The 12,753-nt window shown below is 38.0% G+C and overlaps 1 protein-coding gene across 3 annotated transcripts in view; it reads right to left on the reverse strand.

Moving 5' to 3' along the window:
- Positions 1-12,753, reverse strand: part of spidr (scaffold protein involved in DNA repair) — a 44,056-nt gene that overhangs the window by 18,074 nt on the left and 13,229 nt on the right. For all 3 annotated transcript variants that reach the window (XM_016669745.1, XM_007548679.2, XM_016669746.1), the window contains 2 exons: positions 7,830-8,034; positions 6,594-6,823 (listed from right to left, as the gene is read on the reverse strand). In XM_016669745.1, coding sequence (XP_016525231.1) covers positions 6,594-6,823; positions 7,830-8,034 — 435 coding nt within the window. The remainder of the gene's footprint in view (positions 1-6,593; positions 6,824-7,829; positions 8,035-12,753) is intronic.

Raw genomic sequence — 12,753 nt, forward strand, 5'->3', positions numbered from 1 at the left:
TGGTTCAGCGCCACCACAGGCAAGAGGGGGAACAGGTTACTCAAAGGGTTTGAATCATTTGACACTGCAGGGTGAAACCAAACGGCACCAGCTAAAAATGAAACAAATTTAGCATTTGAGTCTGACTGATCTACAAGAAAGGAAAAAAAAAACAAAAAACAAAAGAATATTTGGCTCACATATTTCTACAAATATAACTGTATTCTGACCCTGCAGCCATTCTTTTTTTTAAAACCTATGCTTTGATTTATGTCAAATCTCGTCCATGCTGACTTCCAAATAAGTCACATTGTTGCACTGCTAATTACTTAACTCAAAAAAAGAAAACAAAAGAAAAACAACTAACTGTCAAGCAGTTAAACTCTTCTGCTCTGACGGCACGCTAGCAAAACAAACAAAAAGAAAAAACAGGGAAAACTGGCTTTGAGAACCACAATTAAGGGTTTATGGTAAAGCTCAACGACCAAGACTCCAGACCACCAGAAGCAAACTAATACAATGAAAATGAGGTAAATTCATATCTAATGAAAATTCTGGTAAAATTAAAGCAACATCTTACAACTATTTAAAAAAGCTATTCAACCACAGTTTTGTGGATGAATTTCTGCTTCTTCAAAAAAACAACACTGTTATTCCAAGAAACCATTTGATAAATCCAGGTGTCCATCTTTCTGGCATCAACTATAACAAAAGTCTGGATTATCTGATAACATGTCTGCTGTGCTTTGTAGCAGCAGCAGTTGAACAACTATTTCCTCTCAGATTTATCTCTGAAAGACTTCAGACAAATTCTGCCTGACAAATGGATTAAACTTTCGTCAACCACAGACCAAAACTTGCAATCCTCAAACCGCTGTAGGAAACAATTCTCTCTTAGAAGACAAACTGAATATCAAATAGGCCCAATGGTGATGTTGCAGATAGATTCTTTTATCTGATAGTTTCAGTGATGTTGCAGATAGATTCTTTTACCTGATAGTTTCAGCTTTTGTAATGGTAAATGCCAGTTTAAGGTTTCATGGTGAATGACTGCCTCTGCTTTCGCAGCCATAAAAGTCAAAGAATGTTATCCGCGTTTTTCATATGATTAACATCTCATTTAGGAATTTTTACTTTTTTAGAATCAATGCAGATAATAATCCCACTCCATTCAAATTAGTTTAAAAGGTTCTCAGTAAAGCAATTGCGTCAAGTCATTGACTTGCAGCACTTACTCCTCCTGGATGAGAACTAAGTGAGAATCTCTTGCATTGTGTCATTGACTTTACAGCAATCCTTCATACAGAGCATGCATGGATCAGTGTGGAGAGATAAAACTCCCCTTCAATAGGAAGAAACCTCCAGCACAAGCTGGCTAAGTGCAAGAGGCCATCTGCCACGACCGACTCACCGTTTGAGAGAACAGAGTGAACACACAGAAACCCCCAAACCCACCCGCCAGATTAAGTAACTCCCTCTACTCTCCCTTTGGTCCAAAGAAGACAACTTCTGTCTTATCAGAATTTAAAAGTAGAAAGTTTAGTGTCATCCAGCCTTTAATGTACTCAAGACATGCCTGTAGACTATCAACCTGACTAATCACTGGTTCAGTATTCGTAAATTCTTATTTGAAAAAAAAAACAAAAAAAAAAAAAAACAGAAATGCTGTATGGGAAGCTGAAATACCTCGGCTCAATGCTTCTTGACACGTTATTGGCTGGCATTTGCAAAGCACCCAATCCAGGAGCACCATTTGTTTTCCTCGACTGGATGTGCCCCAAGAACAAAAATAAAGACTATAGTACTGCTAATACTAATATTGTACATATTATTATAAAAGTTACTGTTTGAACTTTTATAATAAGCAGTTTTAGAGGACGTAATCAATATTTGCAAATAAGCCAAATATTGGGTAGATGTTGTCCTTAGCCTCTGCAAATTCCAGGGGTCCATTGTAAATTGAGATTAAAACTAACGGAAATGTGCTGTGAAAATGAATGGCAATAATAGGGGATTTTTACAGAACTTTACTAGCAGTGCCAATAAATGTGGACAACACCGTGGCTTAATGTTTAACAGGAGAACCAACCATTTTCTGGACAAAATACATTTGCGAAGGGCTTAATGAGTGATATTTGATGATTCCCAAAATATGAAAACAGCTGGTGAGGTTTTGTCTGTTGAGGAAGTATATACACTTTCACTGCTGGTGCAGCATGTTAAAACTTGAAAACTGTAGCCTGATATCTGAAAAAATATCACACATGACAGGAAAAAAGAAAAGGGGTGATTTGGCATAAACAACTCCCCCTTCCAACTAAAAGGCACATTTCTGGTGCCATTTACTGTCTATTTTTTCCTCAAACAATCACTCTTTACTCCCCAAAAATCCTCAGTCACTGGGTACACTCAGTCACTGACCATTTTCAGGAATTTGTTATTGTGAGCGATCGCAGAATTCTCGGCAACTCAGGTTTTCTTCCAGGAAGTTCGACACTGAGTCTGAGCAAACACTCACAAACATATACCCCCTTTTAAGACACACACACACACATATACACACACACACAGTCACACTTTGGGCGCATGAAAGGCCAGTGCACAAGCACATTACTTGGCAACACAGTATAAGTAAGCAAGCCACACACTGAGAACACAGCGGAGAGATCTCATTGGAGGGGAAAGGACAGGCGGGATTCCTTCCTACGTTTTGTCCACCAATCGGGGACGGCAGAGCGATAAACATGGTTGTAACAGGATCCCTGCAGCACATTGTGTTCCCTCTAAACCAAGAAGAAGAAAAAAAACAACAACTTGCCTCCTCTTGCTTCCTGCAAACAGTTAATCTTTTTGTTTATTCTTTTCAAAATTTACGGGAACTTACCATCTCCTATCGTACAGATCTCCCTCGAGTTTTAAACGCAGAGGTTTTTAAAAAAACCACACATACACAAAAGGATCAAAAAAGAATTGCTGACCAGGAGAGTGAGTCAGACACTGGGGACACAACATGAGAGGTACAAAGTGTCCTTGTCTCTACAGAAAACGAGGCCAATGGGTTGCAGTGTAAACTACCATGCAGATCAGGCACACATCCTGGAAAAGTACCATGAATTATTGGCTTTTATTCTTCTTTAACTAAAACAGTAGTTCTGAAAGACAATCAAAATTTTCATATAAAAGCTTTTTCTGAATTTGTCACAATAAGCAGAAGGATTCATCCAGATACTTTAACCTACAGACACACAGCCACCTCTAACCTCCGCCCCAACTCGGTCTAAATCTGCACGAGTTGGAGAGAAACAGAGGCACCGTTTCCGGTCACAGGGTGGTGTTTATTTCCCAGCCACAGGAGCAGCATGGCGAGAGAGTCGCATTACAAACGCGGTTGGTTTAGTCAGTAAAGTTTGTCAGCTGACCAGAGCTTTCCTCCCCTCGCCACACTACTGCCCCCCCTCAGGGCCCCTCTACTTTTAGAGAAACCAATACTTTTATTACTCAGCAAGGAACACAAACAACAAGCCAGTGGGAGGGCCAGGCAACCGAAGGTCATATTTGAGAGATTTGCTTCAAACGCCTCATTCACTGATTGATTAACTACAATAGCAGTCCCTCACATAAACATCCAAGCTACTTATACTGGAAAGAAAGCTTATGAATGATTAGAACCTAGTATCAGTAATCCTCCAAGCTATTTAAAGCTGAACTATTCTGGTATCAATAACCTAAAAATAATTCCTTTTAAGTGGCATTTCATAATGGCCAACACTGATTCATCACTAACTCAGAAACTCTACATAGCTTTTCAGAGAGTCAGAGGAATCTGGTGTTTAGGTATGACAGTTCAAACTTCATGCAGCTGCAGCACCAAAGGTCGCATGGGGGATGAAGAGTGCTGAGGATTGTAAACAAAACCATTTAAGGTTATTTAGGTTTAAAAACAACTTATAGATGCATCTCAATAAATCAAAATACAACTAATAAATTGATTTATAATGTAATTTTTGGTATAAAGTGTTTTGGCATCAATATTTAAAATATATATCATATCATTTGTATATATATATATATATATATATATATATATATAGCACAGTTGAATTTATTGATTTTGTCTTGCAGCTAATAATTATCTATAAGTTGCCTGTTCACAGACTACTGTATCTCAGCGTAAACAATGGAAAGTTCAGTGAAAGGAAAAAGTGTGACAGAAAACATTGCACAACCAACCGGAAAAAGTTCACCCTTGAGAGAACTGAGAAGCAAGTTTGGAGAAACCTTTAGTTGAAAGGTAAAACAAAGCAAATAAGACCATCTTACTTCCTCCCATTGTGCTGTCTTCATTCAGCGCATGCCACAATGTAGCAAAGGAGAGGTGTCTTAAAAAAAACTTGGAAGGCAGCATAAATGTGACGATTTATATGCGATAAGTGACAAATCGCATAGTAATAAGTGATATTTAACATGACAGAGTTATGCTGGTTTTTAAAAAAAATATTTAAGGCGGCTTTTCACGTAGCGTTGTGCTTCTGATATGTGATTCAATTAGAATATAGAAACATGCTGGTAAGAAGATCTGAAGACTTTCAGTTAAAGGTAGCTCACACGGTGAAAATAGAGCTCAGATTACAATCACTGCCCCTTTCCTAATAAAAGACAACAAATGAAGTTGCATCCGCTCTTATCTGGTGATACCTTAAAAAAGAAAGACTTACAGGATGTTTATGTAATTGGACATTTGGGTGAAGATTTTGTATTAGTTTTTTTTTTTTACTTTTTTTGCGCAAAAATGTTAAAAACTGAATACAAACTTGCAAGAAAGACGAAAGCCGTTTGATTTGCTTGAACACTGAAGAAAGGGGCCTCAACCCCATTATGCAACCACAGGATATACAGTACTTGTTCAGTCTTTACAAAAAAAAGAAAGCAAGCATTGTTATAAAGTAAGCTCCTACAATCATGCACAATTATAATATCTTTTCACAACAAGCAGGGTAGAATACATTTGTAGTTTAATCTCTAAATATTCCAGTTTATGTTTAACTGCATAAATATGAAGCTCTATTTATTTATTTTACAAACTATTTTCTCAATATTCTTCACATCCAAGACCAGTTCAGGAAAAACCACAAAGGAAAACATAGGCTGTTGCATCTACAGTCTGTAATCAGACTGTAATCAGACTGTAGATTAAACCAGACTGTTCTCTGGTATCAGGGAACTGAATGCAAATAAAGAGAATAACACATCAATGTAACAATGTAAACAAGAATCTCAGTTCCCCAGATTCCAAAAAGAAAAAGAAAGAATAATCACCCTACAAATAAATGCACTTTTACATTCTCATAAGTTTACTGTCAAAACTAAGAAACAAGTTGATAAAATGTCTTTCAACGCTTGTCCTAAAGTTGGAAAGTTCATTTAAATGAACAGAAGTCTTGAGTTAGGTGAAAAGATTCAAACTACAGACTTCCATAAACTATATATTTAAGTCCAATACTTTTTAATCGTTACATGCTCTTTTTGGGTTGCATCATCAGGAGACGCGGAGTTCATTTTTGTAGCAACACTTTAGGTACTTCTGCACACACTTACTTTGTTGAAGTTTTTTTTTATTTTTTTTTTTTTATTAAAGCAATTACAACATTCAGTAAATGGTATATGAACTGAAATTAAATGACCCATTTCCAGCGATACTGACCACACAAAGTATTTTATATGAGAGTCTCATTCAGGGATTCAAGCTCACAAACACGCTCACTTTTACGCAAAGACGCACAGATCAGTAACCAACCAAAAAGACAACCATTCTACCCACAGTCGCCTTTTGTAGAAGTCTGTCTGCATCTCTCTATCTAACAAGACATCTGTCCATTCCACCTCACAAAACACCTCCATATCTACCAGACTGTGAGGATATTTCTTGTCAAATTCCCTCTGCAGGTGAAAAATGTGCTCCATCTTCACATTTTGCTCCATCTTCACAGACATGCATGTCTACATGTCTGTTGGTTTTAGTTAAACCTATTTTTTAGTCAAACCTATTTATTATCTGAATGGTTTTTGGTCGGAGGAATTAATTTACTAAGTCTCTAGCATGCAGAAGAGGGCTTTGATTGATTTGACTGTATGAGAAGAGCTCTATAAGGAAAGTCTGATAGGCTGAATTGAATATATTAAATTTAGTGGATATTTTAGTGCAGTGAGTGTGGATACTGATTCAATGCTGGCCCATTGGTGAACAAGAGTTTATGAACATACTGCTGTATTTCCTGAGAATTGGCCAGAAACAATAGGAGGGAGACTGGATTCAATTAAAAATGTTTGTGTCCTTTGTCAAGGAATGCCATATGGCTGGAGACAGCATGAGCACTCTGTGGGGCCTGCTGCTCTGTGAACAATAGCTCGACCACTGAGACACATCATGTCACGCAGGAGAAACATATGGGCTCTGAAAAAAGTCAGCATGCAAATCCAACAAAAGAAAGAAATTCAATTGTAGCAAATGACACAAAGTAGGAGAACATGATTTAATTTATTCTGTTTCTTTTGGCATCACGTAATAAACCAAAAGGCCCCCCCGGACTGCCAATTATCAGGCTGTTTAACAGTACCTGGTTTTTCCTTTCTCTGCAGTAGGAGGAGCCGTGGAGGACCGAAGGGATGCTCTGTGTTTGAGAAAGGACACAGGGGAACAGTCTGCCATTGGGACGGAGTAAACTCTTTGGACAACCACATCCACATCCTGGTCCACATTGCCTGCCTGGCCAAGTCCTTCAATGGCCTCCAGGAGAGAGAGACAGGGTCTCGTTCCAAAAGTGCAGAGAACATCAGATGCTGCAACCTGTGAGAGGAAAGAAGCAGAACATTTTGACAAAACAAAAAAATCTAAAATGTGTGGCTTTTTGGGGATACATTTATTGATCAGTGTTGACTGATAGAAGTCAACACCTCCTCTCCGCCCCCCCACAAAAAAAGTAATGTGAAACTCACAAAATCAAGTTTTATTTGTTTTGTGTAAATATGAAGCAAAAAAACAATTTTAAAAATAACTGAAAGCCAATAGATACAAGCATGTCAATTTTTTTGCTTCATTCAAAACCTATTGGAAGGTGAAGTAAATGACAGTGCAAACTATTATGATGCTATAAACCAGTGGTAATTACACTCTTATTTACCTTTGAAGTTTTTAACTTGAGTTGGTAATTAACATCTCACCTACTATTTTGCCCAAGGTAACTCCCATGACCAAATTAAGGCCATTAAAAGGCATCAGACAACATATTTTTTATTGCACACAAGGAGGGAGTTTTGAGGAGGATGTGTTAAAAACACACGGTTCCTAGGGAAGAAAAAAAAAGAATCTTTCCATTTATTTGTAATTGCTTAAATATTTTTAAGTAAATAAATGTACGAGCAAATCCATCACTTGTGACACTTCTGGAGTACACACTGAGAACATAACTAATTGTGCCGGGATAAGTCCTCCACCATGACTATTTATTATTCTTTACGCCCAGGATTATTTCCAAGACACTGCGATGAACCCTGCGGCAAGCAACCACAATCTGTAAAAGTACAGCTGTGATTTTGTAAATATGAGTTCATAAATAATATCGACGGGAACCTCTTGGATCCTTGTTCTTTTGCACAATAACTGAACCTGAGAAGAACCTCAAGGCTTGTAGCAAAACTACTCTGCATGCAGTTCTTCAGCGATGTCGTTATGTGATTAAGTGCTGATTTTTCTGACTGATTAAATTTTTCTCCCTTAGCTGAAGCGGCATAATTCAGTTTCTTCTCAATTTTCAGCTATAAATACAGTTGGGGTAGTGTCGATATGTACATACCTGCTTTGCTCTGCCTTCACTTTTGGTCTTGCATTCATCCAGGAGTCCAAAAATCTGACCCAAAAAATAAGGCAAGCGCCTCTCCGCAGACAGCCAGATCTTTGGTAAGGACATATCATCTGGCTTGGAAGCAGATGACACTTTCTGGCTGAAGTGAGTGCTCAGGATAACAGGACAGATGAAGCCCTCTATAGACAGACTTTGCCTGTAAAGAGAAAACGACCTGTTAAAATACAATATCTTGCCAAAGTATTGAGCTTTTCCACATTTTGTTATATTGCAACTGAAAGTATTTTATAGGGATATTGCAAAAAAAGAAAAGAATGCCTGTTAAAAGGAAGGAAAATGACACATCTGCAAATGGAAATCAATAAAATGTTTGCATTTCTTTTCAGCAGGAGTCAATACCTGTGAGAAGTTCTTCTCACTGCAAATTCAGTTTAAGGTTTTTGAGGAATGCCTTGTGTTTCTACAGAATGATCTTCTTACCGATTGAGCTTTGCAAAATTACCTTAAGCTTGCTCGATACAAGTTAAGATCTCAGTGAACAGCAATTTTCAAAGCTTGCCACAAATTCTCAGTTGGACTCGTATCTTGATTTGACTGGGCCACTCATTGTGAGCTGCTGTCCTTCCGGACAGCGATCGCCTGACCCAGTTCCAATGTTATTCCAAAGCTTGTACCAGACTTTTATTTCAATATTCCTCTGATCCATCTCTTCTTCAGCTCTGACCAGCTTCCCTATCCCTGCTGAAGGAAAGCCTCCTTACTGCACGATGCTGCTACTACCACCACATGTTCAGGGCGAGTTCTCTGCCTCGAATTTTGTTTTGCAAATAAGCCAACATTTTTAAGTTTGATCTTGCGTGACCAGATCAAACTGAATATTATTCCAAATATTCAGTATGACTTCTTGCAACAGACTGCTATGCCTTGTTAAGTTTGTAGTTCTATCACTCAGAATTTGGCTGATGGGTTTAATAATTCTACATACATCAAATGTCAAAAATTTGATTTTTGAGAGGTACTCTCTTTAACATCTCCACATCTTTACCAGTGAACTGGCTGGTTTGTTCACCAAGTCTCTCCATCAAACTATTGAGGGATTCAAAAAACTACTGTATTTAAACTATAATTAGACTATATACTGGTGGACTCTGCTTACTTATTAGGAAACGTTCAAAGCCTGTCTCTGGCACCAGATTACATTTAGGAGAGTCGGAGGAAAGAGGACTTCAGATTTTTAGTTAAAATAAAAAACCCGTGTCTCCCCACCCCCCACTTCACAATTATGCACAGCATGGTGTTGACTCTATCCCATAAAATCCTAATAAAATACACTGCAGCTACAAACTCAAACTCCAATAGTTCTAACGGTGCTAAGTGGTTGTGCTACGCACTGTCGCAGCTGTTGTGTTTTAAGCCTCGACTCTACAAGTTCTCTAATTTATTGGTTGGAAAGAATTGATTTTAAGAGCAGAAACAAAGCAGAAATTTAAAGATCGACAGTATGCTGAGCAAAAGAAAGAAAAAGACGATTCTACTTTAGTTATATTGCTCGTCTGAGGACAAAAAAAAAAAGTGAATAGAAAAGAATGTTCCATAAATGTAGGGGGGCTGAAAGCTTGAGACAGCGTGAATGTCAAAACTCAGATTAGCTGCCAGCCACCTCCACAGGACTGTTTACGACTCCGCACAACTGCAACTTCAAATATCTTAACTTTCTCTAACGCATGTTGCAAACACCAAAGACACCTTCCAACAGTGGGAGACTGGTTGAAAAAAATTCAAATGTGATGCTGTCTGTGGAAAAAACACAACTTTGTTTCTTAGAAAATGAAAAAAAACAAACAAAAAAAAACAAAAAAAAAAACACCACAGTCAAAAAGTTGTAAGTGAAAAAACAAGTCAATTGAGAATTTTTTGTGTACGTCTTCTATTTAAGATCATTTAAGTCATTTCTTTTATTACCATTCAGAGTAAAGATCCCCACACCCAAGTGTCATTTACACAGGGGCTCAAGAAGGTGAATAACGGCCAGGCATTTATCCCACATGTTACACAGATAATGGTGGGATGACAGCTTACCACTGACTCAGAGCCAAGAGTGCACTTTGTGACTGAAACTGCAGGGCATGTTTCAGCGTGTTTTAGACAAATGCTGATTGTAAGTGATGAGAAATTACACACGCAGACGAGTGGGAAAAATTGAATCAACTCGTGGGAATTTTTTTTTTTTTTTTCCCCCCCCAGGCAGGTAAAGAATTCATTTGCTCTTAAATTATATCAATTTAAAGTCAATATTGTTGGAACTGGCCTTTCCTTTTTAAACAAATGAAAATATACTACAACTATAACAGGTTCTCATTAGTGTATATTTAAACATAACCTTAAAAGTACAAAACACAAAACAGTGTTACGCAATATCAGCATTTATTAAGGAAAGATGGGCCCAAAACCAAAAACTGAGCCAAGTACGTCTTTTCTGCTTCAAGACAGGGTTTTATGAAGATAAGTAGCAGACAGCTGCTGCCAGTCAAAGGCTGGCAGGAGATGATAGAATATTGGGGATTTTATCATCTGCAGAGCATTTCCAAGATTAAAAGAGTAGTGTCTCAGCAAGATCTTCAGAAACCTGTCTGTGAGTTTATCTTTACTTGGTTTGATTACTACAACAGTGTCTTCACAGGTCTACCTGAAAAATCAATTAGATAGTTGCAGCTGACCCAGAGTCCTGCGGCAGGAGTTCTCACTAAAACCAGGAGGATAGAGCACATCACCCTAGTTCTTAAGTCCTTACACTGGCTCCCTGTAGCTCAGGGCTAAATGTTAACGTAGGCAAAAGTTTTGCATGACTTAGGTTTGGAAAGTTGTATTTCAATTAATCACAAAACTTGCAAAGTGTCCTTTGGTGAGATGGGGACCTTGGTAGAGATGTTTAGCCGTAATGCAAAACATGTAATATGCCTTCCTGCCCACATGGAAAAATAAAAGTTGTGAACAATGATTCACTGCGCTGTTTGAGAATTGTAGTCTGGCTGTAATTTTATCAATGGCAGCAGAGGAAGTGAAGAAAATTGTTCAGTCCATGTTAGTCACGCTTCCAGATATTGAATTAACATTAACAACCATCTTGTTCGGCTCAGAACTTCTCTCATTGCAGTGTGGGGTGGTTGTTTACAGCCCAGACAATTTCCGGTAAGCTTCATAGCGTCGAACTGGAGCGTTTTATACATCACAGACAAACGTTAATGACTGTGTAAAATTTAAAACCTCAACAGAGTCCACTCCTCCAGAAAGTAATGGTTTCTCAACAATCAAAAGTTCAGACCCTCTTGACGAAGCATAAAGTAAAACAAGGGATAAGCTAACAAGTAAAGGTTAGCTGAAATGGGGTGATGTGAGAAATGTTGGAGATCCTGGAGAGGAACCAGGTATGCAGGGAGAACATGCAAACTCCATGCAGAAAAACCCTCAGGCCAGGATTTGAACCCCAAACTTCTTGCTTTAAAGGAGCAGTGCTACAAACTGCAACACTGTTCAGTTATTAGGTTAAAATTGTGGTCATCAAATAAGCTACTGAATTAAGAGACAAGCTTCTGAATTTCATCTTCCATTTTTGTGTAATAAATCATTTCAGCTTGGAATCTGCAATGTACGTTTCAGGTTAAATGTAAAATATTCTAAAACCTTCTAAAGACAGATCTCCGGGTTTTTGAAAAAAAAATTTCTTACAACTAATAATAACCAATTTGACTATAATAAACAACAGATTTTTAGTAAAGCTAAATAAACAACTAGCTCTGTCAAAAAGAGGTACTTGCATAGTTGCAGCGCACACCCTTAACCACAGCAGATGGTACCAGCAAATCTTCTTGTTGTTGTTACAATCATCGGCACTTTATGCCTTCAAGCAAGACGATTACTACCAACATTATGTGCTTGCCGCATTCTGTACAAGCTGTATTTTAACCCTGTTGGAACAAACACTTTGACGACTCATTTGATGTTATTGTACAACTCATTTTCCCGTATGATCATAGAACAATAAGTGCTTTTTTACTGCATAGGTTCTTGCTAAAAATGGAGAACCATTTAAATGGCATAACATTAAAAAATATTTTAAAACCGAGTAGTAGTAGTTTACTCAAAGTAATGGTGAAGAAAAACAATTGCAATAAAAACACTGAAAAGAAAATCTAAACGATGTCAACGCAACTATTAACATAAGAGGACAGAATTTGAGTGATTTTGACGCACGCCGTCCAAACGGAGCAGGTAGTGCTTAAAAACTTATAACAGATAAAAGCAACAATAATTTTGCACATTTACCACAATGTGCACATAGAAATCACAAACAAGAGATCATAAAGCAACAAAAACAAAGGAAAAAAAAAAATGATATATACACACACACACACATATATACATAAGCGCTGCACACAATATTTTTTTTAACCATCTCTCAGTAATTAAATTATACATGTAAGATAAGAAATTAGTTCTATTCATAATAAAATTACTTCTGGTTCATAAAGTATTTGATGGGTAACTCCTTAACCGCTGCCAAGGTTTTGCTAAACTTTACATAGACCTGCTTCTCCCATAAAGTCCTAAAGCAAACAATCATGCTACAACACACCCGGGACGTGACGCTTATCAGACCAACATCTCGGCAAAGATCGGTAATCATAAAAGATTGAATTTAATCTTTGCAGAGTAGAACATGCTGTTCATGAGAACCAGCACAAAAACCAACAGGAAGTGGCCCCATTGTCAACAGGTGAGTGGGCAGCTGTCATCATCAGACAGGTAGCTGGGTTAAGGAGTGGCCCGGCTGCTGCCGTCACAGATTGTCGGTGAATAAGCCCTGCAGGTATTTCCGCTCGGGGCTCGGCCCACTCACAACAAGGAGTGGGAGGTG

The sequence above is a fragment of the Poecilia formosa genome, unplaced genomic scaffold (assembly GCF_000485575.1).
Source record: "Poecilia formosa unplaced genomic scaffold, Poecilia_formosa-5.1.2 Scaffold27, whole genome shotgun sequence".
Lineage (NCBI taxonomy): Eukaryota > Metazoa > Chordata > Actinopteri > Cyprinodontiformes > Poeciliidae > Poecilia > Poecilia formosa.